The sequence below is a fragment of the Podarcis pityusensis genome, assembly GCF_964106645.2.
Source record: "Podarcis pityusensis genome assembly, chromosome: 12".
In the NCBI taxonomy this organism is placed as follows: Eukaryota; Metazoa; Chordata; class Lepidosauria; order Squamata; family Lacertidae; genus Podarcis; species Podarcis pityusensis.
Genome location: NC_138037.1, coordinates 2,663,588 through 2,681,211, shown reverse-complemented (window position 1 = coordinate 2,681,211; position 17,624 = coordinate 2,663,588). Strand labels below are relative to the sequence as shown.

At 48.9% G+C, this 17,624-nt stretch overlaps 1 protein-coding gene across 1 annotated transcript; it reads left to right on the top strand.

Annotated features, from left to right (window-relative positions):
- The first annotated feature begins 694 nt into the window (after positions 1-694).
- On the top strand, positions 695-17,391 carry LOC308459073 (zinc finger protein 783-like). Its single transcript, XM_080974144.1, has 6 exons — positions 695-827; positions 7,366-7,764; positions 10,837-10,963; positions 11,941-12,045; positions 13,431-13,544; positions 15,286-17,391. The coding sequence occupies exons 1-6, from the start codon at positions 804-806 to the stop codon at positions 16,194-16,196; spliced, it is 1,680 nt and encodes a 559-aa protein (XP_080830270.1). The 5' UTR covers positions 695-803; the 3' UTR covers positions 16,197-17,391.
- The last annotated feature ends 233 nt before the right edge of the window (positions 17,392-17,624 follow it).

Sequence of the window (17,624 nt, the reverse complement as noted above, 5' to 3'; positions counted from 1 at the left end):
TGTGAAGAGGCTGCATCCTAATGTTTTAATGTTGCATTTTAATCTTGTTTTTTAAATTGTAGTTTAATCAACATGTTTTTATTATTGTTTGTTAGCCGCCCTGAGCCCGGTCTTGGCTGGGGAGGGCGGGGTATAAATAAAATTTATTATTATTATTATTATTATTATTATTATTATTACCTTGACCAGAGTCTTTTAAAAATATTTTAATTAAGACAGTTAAGGCTATGATGAAAATACATAATTGAACATAAACATAAATTGGAAATGGCTGTGTATAGTGAATACTTATCTACTTTTAAAATTCTCATTCTCGATCTTATTTCTTCCTTTTCTTCTTCTTCTTGTTCTTTTCTTTTATATTTTACCTTTCTTTTCTTTATCATGAATATTGTTTTGTAGAGGGCTAAGTAATTGTAAATATGAGAAGAGGTAAAATGTTTTCTAATTTTCTCTTGGTGACATGCATTTTCCTTTTTTTGTATATTTGTATTTTTTGCTAACTTGTACTCAATAAAATTAATTTAAATTATTATTTATTATTTATTATTCTTACCCAGGTCTCCCCCGCCCGGCTCTTCCCCCGCCTGCCTCCCCGCAGCGTCGCCCACGGCCTCCGGCCGCCAGGTGTCGCTGCGGCATCTGCCTTCTCCTCCTCCGCCCCTGGGCGGCGCTCTCTCCCGGCGCTCGCTCCGCTTCCTGGAGCTTCCCCGGCGCCGCTCTCCGTCTTGCCCGCCCCGCTCCTCCCTCTCGCTCTCCCGGCCCCCCTCGCCCCTCAGAAGCGGCGACGACAGCGCCGGGCCATGGCCGAGTGGAGCCCCGCCCAGGTGAGCGAGGGACCTGGAATTGGGGGGGGGGAGGTGAAGTGGGGGGGGGGCTCCCAAAATGGAGTCTGCTGCTGAGGGAGGTTGTCATGGGTAGTGAAGGGGGGGGGGAATGGATGCCGTGGGGAGGGCCTGCGGAGGGACCCCTTCCTTTGGAGGACCCCCCCCTTGGCTGGGGGGGGGGCTCTTGTGGCTGCTGCAGTTGTGGGTCCGGGGGGGGGGCGGCGGTGTTTTCGTGGTGTGGGGGGGGGAGGCAAAGTGCTGTCAGGGGCTGAGGATGCTGAAGATGGAGAGGGGGGAGAGGAAGACACGTACATGTCAAAAACCGCCTCCTTGCGATGCAGGTCAGGCCCCCAAAACGGGTGTGAGATGTAGGGGGGCGAATGGGGGGGGGGCGAAGGGGCAGAGGCTGCCAGGAGATAATGATGATGCTCAGGGAGAGAGATGAGAACATGTCAGAAGCGCCTTCTGGACCTGCAGCTTAGACCCACATAATGGGTGTGAGATGAAGGAGTTGGGGTTTTTTTTGGGGGGGGTTCTTTTGGGGGGAAGGGAAGGGGCAAAGGCTGCCAGGAGATGATGCTGATGCTCAGAGAGAGAGGGAGATGAGAAGATACCCATGTCAGAATCAACTCCTGGACCTGCAGCTTAGGCCCCCAAAACGGGTGTGAGATGGAGGGTTTTTTTTTGGGGGGGGGTTCTTTTGGGGGGAAGGGAAGGGGCAAAGGCTGCCAGGAGATGAGGGTGATGCTCAGGGAGAGAGATGAAAACATGTCAGAATCAGCTCCTGGACCTGCAGCTTAGGCCCTCAAAACGGGTGAGAGATGGAGGGGTGGGTTTTTTTGGGGGGGTGCTTTTTTGGGGAGGGGGGAAGGGGCAAAGGCTGCCAGGAGATGAGGGTGATGCTCAGGGAGAGAGATGAGAACATACACATGTCAGAATCAACTAATGGACCTGCATCTTAGGCCCCCAAAACGGGTGTGAGATGGAGGGGTGGTTGTTTTTTTTGGGGGGGGGATTGGGAGGGAAGGGGCAAAGGCTGCCAAGAAATGAGGGTGAGGCTCCAGGAGAGAGATGCACACACACATATGTCAAAACCGCCCCCTGGAGCTGCAGATCAGGCCCCAAAACAGTTTTGGGGTGCAGTTTTTTTTAAAGGGAGGTTCATTTGGGGAGGATCTGAGAGGGGAGACGTAAAGGCTGTCAGGAGATGGTGGTGGTGCTGGAGAGAGAGGGAAACAAATACATGTCAAAGCTACCTTCTGAAGCTACGGATCAGCTCCCAAAATGGATGTGGGGGAGTTTTTCTATGGGGGTTAATTTTGGTGGGCTGGATCTGAGAGGGGAGAAGCAAACGCTGCCAGGATATGATGATGCTGGAGAGGGAGGAAAACAAATATATGTTACAACTACCTCCTGAAGCTAAGGATTAGGCCCCAAAACGGATGTGTAGTTTATTTTGGGCAGGGGGGTTGTTGACAGGGACAGCAGCAACGGAGGCTAACTTTTCCTCTCCCGCTTAGGAAAACAGATGCCCCAGATCTGATAGGGACTCCTCCGTGGAGGAAGTGTCTTGCATCCCTAGGGCTGAGGCAGTTAATTCCTCCCATCAGTGAAAGCAAATCAGGTAGCTGTCATCTCTTCCCCTGCATTAACCCATCCCCAAATTGTTTCTGGCCTCTGCAAATAGGGCTCTTGCTGCCTTTTGGAGAGAGGCTTTCAGGGCAGAGAGAGGCAGGAGCATGGAGCCCAATTTAGCATGGAAGGGGTGCTGTGTTTATTATGCAGCCTGCCTGCCCCCGACCCGCCCCCCATGGAAAGAGGGAGAGGGGCGGTTTTTAAGGACAGATAGTTGTGATGCTAGTTAATTTTCAGCTAGGACCTTGTTATGGAGCTTTGGAGGGTAGAATGGACCCAGGAGTTGCAGCAAGGATCAGGGTGAATTATGTTTGCTCCGTCTTCTTTTTTAATAATATATTTTTAATTAAGAACAACAAGAAACAATACAAAAAAAGAGGTATTTGTACAAAGCAAAATACAGTATACGTATATGGCAGTGTGTTAAGAAATAACGAAGGAAGAAGATGAATGAGTTACAAGGGGTATATTTTGATTCTTAACATTTCTTCCACAAGTTCATCGTTTCATAACTGAGAGCTCCCAGATAATCTCCCATTCAGGCAGTGCTTAGAGGCGGCTCTGTTTCGCATCTGCAAGGTTGCTGCATCATGTGCCTTCAATCCATGCCCTAGAGCCTAAAGATGTGGTGATGCTGTCATCGAGGAATAACTGATGCGTTCCTTTGCTCCTAGCCTAAAGGCGTGATGCATAGTGCTGCAAGTCTGCACAGGTGGTTCAGTCCCAAGTCTTGCGCACATTCAAAGGTCTCTGGAAATGGTTTCATGTTCCTTAATTACAAGGTTTTTTGGCAGCAGAGATTTGGACTGCATTGTTTAAAGTGTTGTTGCTGTTATATTTATTTATATCCCTCCTTTTCCCCAGACCAGAACAACACAGAAATTAAAAAAGTGAAAAACATATAAAAGATAAAACAGTCGTCTCTTAGTTTTCGAACAGCTTAGTTCTCGAATGTTTTGGCTCCTGAATGCTGCAAACCTGGAAGTGACTGTTCCGGTTTGTGAACTATTTTTGGAAGCTGAACATCCGACGGAGCTTCCGCGGCTTCCGATTTTCTGCAGGAGTTTCCTGCAGCCAATCGGAAGCTGCGCTTTGGTTTTGGAAGTTGAACAGACTTCCGGAACGGATTCTGTTCGACTTCCAAGGTATGACTGTAATTTAAAAGTAATAGAAAAGCAATATAGAAAAGTCCAGATAATAAAGAGGAACATCACTATTAAAAGCCATTTCCTTGTTTAAAAAAACAACAACAGTTCCCAGAAGCCGGTCGGAATAAAACAGTCTTCACTTTCTGGTGAAGGGAGGGAACCGGTCTTCCTTCTTTAGGAAGGGAGTTCCAAAGTCTGGGAGCAGCCACTGAGAAGGCCCTTTTCCAGTACTGAGAAAAGGGCCTCCCCACAAAGATCTCAAAGCCTGGGCACGTTCATACAGGAGAATACTATCTTTCAGATGGACTAAACTGTAAAATATCACAGAAGAAAGCTTGTCAAGTCTTCCCCTGTAATCGTGGGGTGGTGGGGTGTGTTCTGATCCTAGAAATTCATACGCCATCGTCACCCACATGAACCAGCCCATATCTCAAGATCAGCTTTGGAGACCCTGCTTGTCTGCCCCTAACTAGGGCCTTCTCGGTAGTGGTCCCTGGGTCTCCTTCCACAGCAGATGGATGGATGCATGATCAGAGATAACCTTTCAAAAAAAGCTTGGAGGACCCAGTTGGCTTCTATCTAGGATGATTTTTATGTCTTTGTTGTTTTAGAATCTGTTGGTTTTAAATGGTTTGACTATTTTATGCTGGGTTGAATACATACTTTTTATATTTGCGGTGATTGCTGCTTTGCTGTGAAATCTGTATTTGTTTTTTTAATTTTGTAATCCACCCAGAGAGGACTCTGTCCTGTAGAATTCTTATAAACCTTTTTTAAAAAAGAACAAAATGCTGCTTATTTTCCAAAGACATTTTGGGAATTGCTTGTGCAATGGACCCTCTTGCCCTAGTGACTTGCTCGCTTCCTGATATTGGTGGGGCCTACTTTTTTCCTTTGCCATTTCTCGCTTGCTGAGACAAGGTGGTCCCACAAGGTCCTTCCTTTGCTCTTAAGCAAGAGAAGCATCGCTCAGTAATTTGATACAGATCACTTATTTTGCTCGTTTTACTAAAACATTTTTTGCCTGCCTTTGATTTAAGGTCTCTAAGGTAGCTTGCACAATAAGCAACGGCAACAGAACCCACCACAAATCATGGATAAACCATCCAAACTTAAGAGAGCCAGTGTTGTGTCGTGGTTTAAGTGTCGAACTAGGATCTGGGAAGAGACCAGGGTTCGAAGCCCCACTTGACCATGAAGCTCACTGGGTGTGACCTTGGGGACCAGTCACTGCCCCTCAGCCTAACCTACCGCACAGTGCTGTTGTGGGGATTAAATGGAGGGGGGTAGGTAAAACTATGTATGCCACCTTGAGCTTCTTGGGAAAAAAGATGGGGTATAAATCAATCAATCAATCAATCAATCAGTAAAAGAAGTACAGCGAACAATAGATTTAATGGAAACAGCATCCAGTTATCATGCAACACTGGCAAAGCATCCCAAATCCCTCTGAGGACCACCTTGGCCTCGCCTCTAGCGGTCAAGAAGGAAGGAGTGAGGCAAACATCTTTAGGGATAGAGTGCCACATTTTTAGTGCCACCGCAGAGATCTTGTGTTACCCACCCACTGTACTTCAGACTTTCAGAAGAGGAGCTGGCACTGTGGCAGGCCTCTGTGGGAGCAGGCAGTGCTTGAGATGTCCTGGGCATGTTAAGAACTTTCAAGGTCCAAACCAGCGCTTTAGATTGGGGCTGGGAACCAGTGAAGTGGTTGGCTTCTTCCATTCAATCCCTGAGCTGCTGCACCCTGGACTGCATTGCAGTACCCAAGCCAAGCTTTCCTCAAGCTTTGAATTGTCCATTCTCACCAGCTCCAGTCAGCATGGCCAGTGGACCAGTGATAGCGAAAAGGCTAGCGCCCCCCCCCCAAACAAAAACCCTGTAGGGCACTAAGTCTAGTCTGTACACAAGTAAGGCATGACTCATTCTGGCTGGGTCATTAATCTTCCATATCTGTGAATTGATCCTCCCTATGTGCTCTTTCTTTGTAAATTTAATATACCTCATTGGACCATGGGGATTCGTGGGGGTGGGGGCAGGGGCAGAAGTGGAGACATCAAAGGCTTGGCCCAAAATTGAAGTCAGCTTGTGGCTTGGTGAGTCACCTTCATTAGATGGGATTCCCCCTAAAGCAATGCCATTGAAGGCCTGTCCCAGCTTTCCATGAGAGCTTTTACAAAGGAGCTGCTGGGGTTCTGCTCTTGGAAAAAGAGGTGTCTGCACTTACAGTTGCATTTATACTCTTGGCAAACCGCTCATCCTGCAGTACAGAGTTCCACAGATCGCCCGAGTGCTGTGTTACACTCCCTTTCGGAAGAGGGTTTATGAACTGATCATGTGCAAATTCAGCTATCACACGGCAAGCTGAACTGCTGTGTCCTAAATGATTGGTGCTGCAATAAAGGTCTTGTAGGTTTCCATAAATTGCCGTTGTCTTTCTAAAGGGAGGCACCTTGTCTTGCAAAATTTGCACATGGAAGCCATCCCTTCATCTCTGTTGCTTTTGCCTTCCTTTGAACTTTGTTCTGCCTTGTACTCTTGGAAGCAAGATGTCCGCAAATGTTCTCTGTACTCCTTGAGGAGGTGAACTGCATCTGGATGCAGAATGTTCTGTCTCTTATTCTCCTCCACGATGAACCTCAGCGCTGTTTGTCCTTTTCATGCTGCCTTTTCCAGTGCACAGAGCTGTTCCAGGCCCACTGCAGCTTCAAAGGTTTCCTCCTGGAGTTGCAATAGGTAGTAGCTTAATGAAGCATTCCGGTTGGTGGCTGATAGAAAGGACTTGTGAATGAATGATCAACTAGATACAGTAGTGGCAGGATCATTGGCTTAAGCTGGGGATGGGAAAGCTTTGGTCTACAAAGCCATTTCCCCTAAACTGTGGTCTGTCCTGCTCACCTGTCCAAGTTGTCCCATCTGAGGAGGGAGGATCTGGCCAGATCCAGTGCCCCACGCCTGGTGTAAACCCAGAGCTGTCCCAGTCCCACAAAAAGCAAGTGCTGATTGTAGAAAAGACACATGTAAACCTGAACCAAGCATCATACGAATGCTAAGGATACGGAGAAGTAAATATTATTAATAATTGTACGGTTAGGAATATCGCATGGTTAGAGAAGGGCTGGTGTTTAAGCAGAGAAATGCAGCATAACTGATGAGTGAAGAATTTATTAGAGATGGAGCAGTGGTCAGCAGCTCTGAAACTTGTAAGCCACCTGGAAAAGGACCCAGGTCATTTCTTGTTTCCGTTTAACACAGAGTGTACTACTCAGACCAGGTAATAGCAGCCATGGTTTCTCTCCCATAAGGATCCCTCTCCATTGATCTCCGCCTGCAGTACACAGTTCATTGGTTGTTTCATTGCTCGGTGACTGCTGGCATTTTGACTATTTGGCATCTGGTGCAGAATTCATTCTCCCAGGTTCCCAATCCTCATGCTTTTGGGAAAAAATGAAGATGATGAACTGAAGGCAATTAGATGCCAAAGGTGGGCAAGGAAAGCCTTCCTGAACTCAAGTGTGTGGTCAGTGGCCAGCAGGTCCCTCCTGATTGTCCAGCAGAATATGCAAATGCGTCCACTTTCTGACCTGTTTTTGGCACAGAACTTCCCTCATCCTTCTTCATTTTAAGTTTCGGCTAACTGTTCCTAGACGTCCTTCCTCAAGAGGAACGGCCAGAGACAGTGGCTGCAGAACGTTGCTCTGTTCCAGACCACCCAGGAATGTAATGTTGTTTGCATGTCTTCCCCCCTCCAATAGGCTCTTCAGTGGGAGGTGGAGCCCCAGCCCATGGCTGCTGCCCAGCCCCTCAGCACCCCCGAGCAGACGCCCATGGGGGACGTGCTCCCCGAAGCGGCTGAGCTCTCCCTGACGGTCGTGGCTGAAATCCAAGCGGTGGAGAGCAAAGTGGACTCTTACGCAGCGCAGCTCATGAGCCTGGAGGGGAGGATGGGGATGGCTGAGACGAAGCTGGACGGCTGCGAAAAGACCGCCGTCGAATTCGGGAACCAGCTGGAGAGCAAGTGGGCTGCCCTGGGGACCCTCATTCAAGAGTACGGGCAGCTCCAGAGGAGGCTGGAGAACATGGAGAACCTGCTCAAGAACCGCAACTTCTGGATCCTCCGCATGCCCCCAGGATCCAGGGGGGAAACCCCCAAGGTAAGCAGGGTGGGCAGGGTTAGGGGCTGTGCCTGGCCATGTAAGAGAGGTGGGATTTCTCATATCCACAAATTACTGCTTTGCAGGCAGTTTTCTAGCAGTCCTTGCTATCTGTAGGATGGGGTGGTTTTCTCCCTCCCTCCTAACACCGGAACTCTCTTGGGCATTCAATGAAGCTGTAGCATTCGTGCACAGTCCCCCACCTCCCCAACCTGCCCTCCAAGTCCGGCAAGACCCGGCTGAGAGAGAGAGGGGTGCGCAGAAGCTTTTTCAGAACACACATAAAAAACAGAAACAGTAGTATGCTGCCACCACTTCCTTATCTCAGAATAGCCCCGAAAAGTAACCTAAGGAAGGAGATTACTCTTCAGCGTTACCGGGCTGCCCCACCCTGTGTCACTTTACCATGGCACAGACAGAAATCCAACAGGTCTGGTAGGCGACTAAGTGGTCAGGTACTGGTTTAGCTTCCCCGGCAGAAAGGCACAAAAGACAAAAACAGGAAAAAGTCCTTTTTCCAGGATTTATTAAAAAACAAGATTATTCAAACATAAAAGTTGGCACGTCTCTTACAAAAAATAAAAACATTGCCTAATATTACTTGCTACAAAACATACTCACAACGAAAACGAACAGTTCAAAACACCCTCCCGGCATCAGGGCAAGCCCTCTCTGCATGACGATGGTCTCACATGGCAAAGTAGGTTAGGTGAGGCGGGCTGCCACTTGGCAAGATGGGCTGCGAATTGCAGGTGGGTTTCCTAAGGTTTTACCCCTTCAAACCCTGTGGATTCAAAACTCAAAAGCCAATCAGTTCTTTAGATTAATTAGCAATTCACCAGTGGTTAGATCGAAGAACAATAACTCAGCGCAACAGCTGAATCCTGTTTATCAAAAGGCCTTGAAAATTAGAAGCATTCCCAGAGCCAGAACAAATTCTTTGAGTTGTGAGTTGGCTTGATGACCCGGTTCTAAGATAGCCAGGTGTCAAGACTACAAATCAGCTAGGAACCTCCTTCCTCCAGATGGAAAAGATAACTTATTCACATTCTTTGATACAGAAAGTCTGCAACTAAAGAAGCAGATACACATTCCCAGAATTCTCCAGTGTTTGGGTCTCCCACAATGCTCTTCCTTGGCGTGAGCCAGAGTTTTAACTTGCTAAGATTTCCCAACATCACTACAGAAGCTGAATGTAGGAAGATTCAGATAAAAGAAAGTCATTCACACAGCACGTATTTAAACACGTATTTAGACTCCTTCCTGTAGGAGGCAGTGATGACCCCAACTTGGATGGCTTTAGAAGACAGATTTATAGAGGAGGAGGCGCCACAATTTGAGGCAGCAGTGTTTCTGAAGACCAGTTCCTAGAAACCACAGGAAGAGAGAGTTTCCCACAGGCAGCTAGTTGGCCAAAGTGAGAACAGAGTGCTGGGCCAGGTGTTTGAATGTTTTGTTTTGTTTTAAAATGGGGGTTCTCCTTACAGTATCACTTCCTGGGTTAACGTAGTTCCTTGCAGGTGCAAAATGGCAGTAAAAGCAGCAACACGAGAAGTTTGAACTCAAAATAATCAGTTAACAGCTTCTGAGAAGAAGAAAAAACTGTTTTTAACTGGCATCAAAAAGTCAGTAGAATTGACGCCAGCTGACTTGGAAGAAGACAAAGGAAGGAAGTGTTGAAGGAGTCAGGGGTGGTTGGGGAAAAGCTACCTCCAGGCTTGATTATTGTAACTCGCTCTACGCGGGGCTGCCCTTGAAGCTGACCCAGAAACTCCAGTGAATGCCGAATGCCGCGGCAAGGCTCCTTACGGGGTCCTTGCCGTGGGATCACATTCATACAGTGCTTTACCAATTGCACTGGCTCCCAGTGGAGTACAGGGTCAGGTTTAAGGTGCTTGTTTTGACCTTTAAAGCCCTATGTGGCCTAGGACCCACGTACCTACAGGACTGCCTCTCCTGGTATGCCCCGCGGAGGACTTTAAGGTCCACAAATAACAACATTGTGGTGGTCCCGAGCCTCAAGGAGGTTAGATTGGTCTCAACTAGGGCCAGGGCCTTTTCAGCACTGGCCCCGACGTGGTGGAACGCTCTGTCACAAGAGACTAGGGCCCTGCAGGACTTGACATCTTTCCGCAGGGCCTGCAAGACAGCTGTTCTGCCTGGCTTTTGGTCTGGACTCGGTCTGACCCTTATGTTTCCCTCCCCTTAGGGTCTTGATTTATCAGCTACAGTGGTGCCCCGCAAGACGAATGCCTCGCAAGACGGAAAACCCGCTAGACGAAAGGGTTTTCCGTTTTTGAGTTGCTTCGCAGGACGAATTCCCCTATGGGCTTGCTTCGCAAGACGAAAATGTCTTGCGAGTCTAGAGATTTTTTTTTCGCTTTCCCCCCCCTTTATCTAATCTGCTAAGCCTTTAATAGCCTTTAATAGCCTTTTAGCAGCTAATCCCCTAAGCCTTTAAGCCTTTAATAGCCGCTAAACCGCTAATAGCGCTAATCCGTTAAGCCGCTAATAGGGTTGCCTCGCAAGACGAAAAAACCGCTAGACGAAGACTCTCGCGGAACGGATTAATTTTGTCTTGCGAGGCACCACTGTATTTTAAAATGAGGCTGCATTTTAAATTGCATTTTAACCTGTATTTTAAATTGGGTCCCCTCCCTCTCTTTCCCCCATTATGTTTTTACTGTGATTTTATTTTATTGGTGTTAGCAGCCCTGAGCCCGTCTCTGGCAGTGGAGGGCGGGGTATAAATAACAATTTATTATTATTATTATTATTATTATTATTATCTGTAATTTCAGTTGCCCATAAAATGTGTAAAAATGGTTGGAAGCTAAATATATGACCAGGTTCTGAGATTTACATCAGGGGACCTGGCAGAGGATTAGAAACACAGGAAACTGCCTTATACCAAGTTAGTCCGTTGGTCTATCTAGCTCAGTACTGTCTGCACTGACAGGCAGCGGCTCTCTATGGTTTCAGGGAAGGACTGAACCCGGGACGTTTTTGCATTCACGGCAGCTGCTCCACCTAAGAGGAAGTGACTTCTCCCTCTCTTTGACGCGGTTGCAGGTCCCTTTGCTGTTTGACGAAGCCTCCTGCAGTTTCTCCGAGCAAGAGTGGCGCAGCTTGGATGAAGGGCAGAAGGACCTCTACCGGCACATCATGAAATGCAACTACAAGGCCGTGGTCTCTATGGGTAAGGAAGGGTCCACATGGCGTGGCCAGGCAGAGCTCTCTGTGTGCCTGAGCCTTCATCCACCATGGCCCAGGGCCGTGCTAAGTGGACACAGCATCAATTCTCAGCCGACATCTGACCAGGCTTCAGGGTGACGTGGGTGCAGATCAGATGCACCAGATATAGGAAGCTGATTCAGGCCATGGGTTCATCTTGCTCAGTCTTGCCTGTTCTGGCTCGTAGTAGCTCTCCAGGGTTTCAGACAGGAGTTGTTCTCAAGTCCTACCTGGAGATGCCAGAAGTTGGACCTTCTGCAGGCAAACAGGTGATCTGCTGAGGGGTCACATGGACCCAGCAAAGAGTTCCTTATCGGGTCTTCAGGTGAGCCAAGTTCTGTGTAGCACGAGAATTGCCCAGAGCTCAGCTGGCTAGGCTGTCCTGCCAGGAAATTCCTTCAGGTAGGATGATCAGTGGAACACGTGCAGAGGAGACCAAGCCTTACGAAGAGCAATTGAGGGAGTTGGTATGTTTGGCCTGGATAAGAGGAGACTGAGAAGTGTCATGATAGCCATCTCCAGATACCTGAAGGACTTTCACATGGAAGACACATCTTGTTTTCTGCTGCTCCAGGGGGTAGGAGCTGAACCAATGGATTAAAAAAACTAAGAAAGGAGATTCTGGCCAAATGTTAGGAAGAACTTTCCAAAGATAAGAGCTGTTCTATGATGGAACAGACTATCCTTGCAGGTTTCCAAACTGAGGTTGGATAGCCATCTGTCAGGGATTCTTTAGCTTTGATTCCTGCATTACATGGGGGTGGACTAGATGACCCTTAGGATTCCCTCCAAGTCTACATACCAGTCATTGAGTATGTTCATGGGAGTCCCAGAGCACCACCGCCCTGCCCCAGCGTCATTCCCAAGGGAAATTTAAATAAAAGGAGAGCAAATGAGAGGTTTGATGTTGCTAATAAGTTTTTTTTCCCCTGCCACGCACAGATGCTGCCATCTCCAAACCTGACCTGCTCTCTCGGATCGAGCAAGCAGATGTCGCTGGTCGGGGGGATGTCGAGGAAAGAGAAGCCCTGAAGGAGACCACCCTGGGTGAGTCGCAGAGTTGGCAACCCCCACCCCACCCCCGTCTGTGCTGTGCAGGGAGAGCAGCTCAGGTCCACCCCTGATGCTGAAGGGGACAATTTACAGCTTGAGGCAAACAGCAAAAAGCTCTGAAAACCTGGTCAAGGATACTTCACAACTGTTTCTCTTCCCACATGGTGTTGGCTTTGTGAGAGTTACATCCCTTGAATTCTGAAGTTGAATTCCGCCACCCAGCTCAGTTGCACAGATAAAGCAGATGTTACTTTGCCCTCACGGCATGCTCCTGCTTTTGTAACTCCACTACAAACTGGCCGCACACTTTTCCTCTTTTCTTTTGAAATAATTTTATTTGGTTTTCAAGAACAGGTAAATACATAAGCAGAGGAAGTCATCCGTTGAATAAAGTATGTCTGTACAGTTCCATTGCACTGTTATGTTTCTCGTTCAGCAACCAAACACAGAACCGCTCTAACAAATGAATTAATTAACTGAACGAAAATGAAATCCCTCCCTCCCACACAACCAACAGACCCTTTGCTTACAAGTATCATAAGGATATCCCGTTACTTCTCATCAGCTAACTGTAAAGAAATAAGTATCAGTTTACTTGCAAATCAGAAGACATACCAAATTATATTAAATCTACCAAAAGAGCGGGGATGCGGGTGGCGCTGTGGGTTAAACCACAGAGCCTAGGACTTGCCGATCAGAAGGTCAGCGGTTTGAATCCCTGCGACAGGGTGAGCTCCCATTTCTTGGTCCCTGCTCCTGCCCACCTAGCAGTTCCAAAGCACGTCAAAGTGCAAGTAGATAAATAGGTACCGCTCCAGCGGGAAGGTAAACTGCGTTTGTGTGCGCTGCTCTGGTTTGCCAGAAGCGGCTTAGTCATGCTGGCCACATGACCCGGAAGCTGTACACAGGCTTCCTCGGCCAATAAATCGAGATGAGTGCTGCAACCCCAGAGTCGGCCACGACTGGACCTAATGATCAGGGGTCCCTTTACCAAAAGAGCAGCTTACACCAAATGTCCTGCTGGCCACACACAGTGACTTTCAAGTCACTGTTTACAGCCATTAGGACTAGGAACTCTCTGGGTGTTTTCCTCCTCATGCTTCCCTGTCCCAAAGAAAGTGGAGATTCTCAAATGATGGTATTCTATGCTCAGAGCAACATGGTCCTGTGCTTGTATGGATTTGCTTAATTCACACAACCCTTTAATCAATGAAGGAGGCAGACAGGAGGAGTCTGTACATCAGTGCTAGAGAGGAGGGGGTGGACAGTGTAGCTCGTCCTTGCATCATCTCAGCTTGGGTGGCCTTTTGCAGACCTGTCCTAAATGTGTCACTGGTGGTGAATGGCTGCTGTACCTTCTTCTCTCCTCTCCGAAACAGGCTCTCCGATTTCCGCCCTCAACGACAGCTCCTGGATGGAGCCGGAGGAAATGTCCCTGGTCAAAAGCATGGGCGACTTGGAGGAGAGCGAAATCCCCGGGGATCCCGCCATGAGTAAGTTGGAGCGGCCTAAGGGGGGGGGGATCCTCTCCCTCCTGCACAAGGCTGGGAGGAAGTAGGAGGGAGAAGAAGAACATTGCCAGGGGAGGAGGGGGCCGTGCAGAGTCCAGAATCTTTGACTAGTGGAATGGGGCTGCTCTTGAGACTTGGGCTTATGTGCTTGAGTTATTTGGAGCTGTCTGTGCTGTTTTTAATCTGTCGGGAGCTGCCCAGAGCTGCCGTATGGGCAGGGTATAAATAATAAATTATTATTTTGTTGTTGTTGTTGTTGTTGTTGTTGTTGTTGTTGTTGGCAAGGCTAGGGGTGATTTGTGGAGAACTGGCCATTTCTCATAGGAGTGGGTTTCTTTGACAATAAAGAGTTAACCCTCTGACAAAGTGCATTCCTTTGGAAGTGCCCTTGACAGTTGGCACCTTCATTATTATTATTATTATTATTATTATTATTATTATTATTATATCCCCCTTTCATCTGAACATCACAGGGTGGTTTACACTATAAATCACAAAACTGCATAACATGATAACAAACAAAACAACCTCCCCTTGCAGTTTGAAACATCATTGAATTCTAAAATCATAAAAATACAGACAGACGAAATGTCCAAGCACCAAATCAAATTAATCCTCTAATAGCTCTTGACGAATCAGAAACATTTTCAGTGGGAGATGAAATATCAAAATTGCGGTTGCCTGTCTGATTTCATTTTGCTAATTTTTGAGGAGGTTTGTTTTTTAAGGGATGCTCTCATTGCATCCCATAGGAGGCGGTTATATTGTCTGCATCATCTTCTTCAAAGTAGATTTTTGGAGAGTTTTTGTGAGACTTTCTCTAATCTGTTTATTTGCGGTTGGGATGGGACTGAAGGACCATGAAGGGGTGGTTTGGGTTCCTTCTCCCATTTTAAGGGCAACTTCTACTGGGGCGTGATCTGTGATTTTAATAATAATAATAATAATAATTTATTATTTATACCCTGCCCATCTGGCTGGGTTTCCCCAGCCACTCTGGGCGGCTTCCAACAGAACACTAAAATACAATAACCTATTAAACATTAAAAGCTTCCCCAAACAGGGCTGCCTTCAGATGTCTTCTAAAAGTTTGGTAATTATTTTTCTCTTTGACATCTGGTGGGAGGGCGTTCCACAGGGCGGGTGCCACTACCGAGAAGGTCCTCTGCCTGGTTCCCTGTAACTTGGCTTCTCGCAGGGAGGGAACCGCCAGAAGGCCCTCGGAGCTGGACCTCAGTGTCCGGGCAGAACGATGGGGGTGGAGACGCTCCTTCAGGTATACAAGACCGAGGCCATTTAGGGCTTTAAAGGTCAGCACCAACACTTTGAATTGTACTCGGAAATGTACTGTTACCTATGTTCGTTGATTCAACCAAGGGGACACCTGTCTGATTTCATTTTGCTAATTTTTGAGGAGGTTTGTTTTTTAAGGGATGCTCTCATTGCATCCCATAGGAGGGGGGGTTATGTTGTCTGCACCATTTTCGTCGAAGTAGATTTTTGGAGAGTTTTTGTGAGACTCTCTCTAATCTGTTTATTTGTGGTTAGGATGAGACTGAAGGATCATGAAGGGATGGTTTGGGTTCCTTCTCCCATTTTAAGGGCAACTTCTACTGGGGCGTGACCTGTGATTTTAATGTTACCTATGTTCGTTGATTCAACCAAGGGGATGCCTGTCTGATTTCATATGCTACTAACCTGCCTCTTTCCCCCCTTTGGCCAGGTACTCCGCAGCTCTTGGAAGAAGACCCCGAAAGCTTGGAGCTCCCTGGCATGTTTCCCCGGAAGTGGACGGAAGTCTTCCAGGGCCCGGGCGAGGAACTGCTCTGCGAGAGCCACCCCATTTCGGTGGCGCCTGCAAGGAAGCCCCCAGGGAGCAGCCTGAGGCGGTCGGCTCGCTGCGTGGCTGAGTCGAGGAAAGAGGACCCCTCCTCTGCGCTGGAGGCCGAGGCCCACACCGGGCCCTACATCTGCTGCGAGTGTGGGGAAGGCTTCCTAGACAAGCAGCTCTTCACCACTCACCAGAAGACCCACGACGGAGGAGGGAGCTATCCGGCGATGGACCCCGGAGGAGGAGGGGGCCTGAAGCTGAAGCCGAGCCCCTTACCTCTCCAGAGGGCCCCGACGCCGGTGCGCCCCAAGCCCCCAAAACGCCATGAACCCCAGAGGAGCCCCGCCCTCAAGCCCAGCGCCGGGAAGCGCCCCGGGAACCACATGGTGGAGCGCCCCTACACCTGCACGCAGTGCAAGGAGAGCTTCAAACTGGAGGTGAGCCTTCTTCTCCACCAGAAGCTGCACACAGGGAAGGGCGACGGGCCGCTGACGTGCACCTACTGCGGCAAGGACTTCCGGGACCTCTCCAAAGCTGTCCGGCACCAGCGCATCCACACGGGCGAGAGGCCCTATCAGTGCACAGAGTGCGGGAAGAGCTTCATCCGCCGGGACCACCTCCTCAAGCACTGGCGCGTCCACACCGGAGAGACGCCCTACCAGTGCGCCACCTGCGGGAAGAACTTCCGCTACAAGGAGTCCCTGAACTGCCACCAGAAAATCCACACCCGCAACCCCGCGGCGCACCACCTGGGGCTGGGGGCGCAGGCCGGCCTGGTGGCCTTGAAGCAAGAGCAACCCTAGCGATGGCCCCGTCCCCAAAGCCCTCTGCTTCTGGCCGGCGTCGGCCGTGCCCCGCATGATGAAGAACAGCTGCCCCCCTCCCTCCCGGTTTGCCCCCCAAGTGTCCCAGGGCATGCCGGGACGTGGCGGAGGGGCTCCCTCTCGTGGACCATCAGAGCATCGCTTACCCTTCCTGCGCTGTGCCGGGGGTGAGCGCAAGGCTGAGACATCGTACTCCGAGCCCTGCTTCCGCCTGGGTGGGCCACAGATAACGGCACTTAGGCAGTCTTTCCTGCCGCTCTGCCGCCGTTTGTGGAGAACTGGCTCTCTGCGGTTTTTCCTGTGAAGATGAGGCAACCAGGTATTCACCGCTTCTCCCTTCTTGCCCACAGGGACCCAGAATCTCAAAGACATTCTTTCGTCTCGTCACTGTGTGAGCCCTCCTTGAGGCTGATGTTTGTGTTCTTCCTCCCTCCCTCTCTCTCTCGCACACACACACCACACGATGAGCTTCCGGAACCGGGAAGGTGGACCCGCCGGAGGCCAGGCCACACTTCATCAAATAGTCTAGGGGCGGGCTTCCTGCCTGCCCCCCCAACCTACTCCCCATTGGGCGCCCTGCCCGTTAAGCACCTTCGTGGAGCCCATTCGAAACCATCCTTTCCCAGTTAGTTGTTGTCAGTAAAGGTGTGTGGGTTTTTGAGGTTGTCTTTGTTTTAATTTCTCAAACTGCATCTGGTCACACTCCAAGGCTGTTTGTATGAGTCAAGAGCAGCTTCGACCAGGATTCTGGTTGTTATAACCCAACGCCAAGAGCTCATGTACTGTTGTTTTGCCGTATGAAGTTCCCGCAGGACTTGCCGCCTGTCCCATAACTGTCTCCTAGTTCTTCCTCTCTCACCCCAAAGGTATCTGGAGAACTGCCGTCCCCTGTTGTCTTGCTGTTATATTGCTGTTATATTATTATTATTATTATTATTATTATTATTATATTTTTTACAGAAGGCATCTTTGTAAATATTGGTTGAATTATATATATACATAGATATATATGAATTTCAGTGTCGTTAAGCTAAATGTCAGCTGAGGTGACTGTAACAAGCCAGCTATTCCTCCGTGTGACGTCGGGTGTTTTGTCTGTGGCTGCGTTTTCTTGGGGTTTTTTGTAACACCTTCTTTTGCAAAATATGTCAATACAGTGTGTCTCTCTTCCGAAGCCCCTCTCGTCTCTGGGTAGCTGCGGGAAATGAAGCCTTGCCAAAGCAGGTCAGGTGCATGTGAATTTTATCCTCAGAGTGTCGGCAGTTCCAAGTGCCGGCTGCGAGGCTGCAGAGACGGCATTAATTCTGAGGTCCTGGCATGCGTAGGAGGCCTCAAATAGAGTCTGAGGCGGGAGGCCAAGATAAGAGTAGGCTGGTCTCGTACCAGGTAACTGGGGTGCCCTTTAAC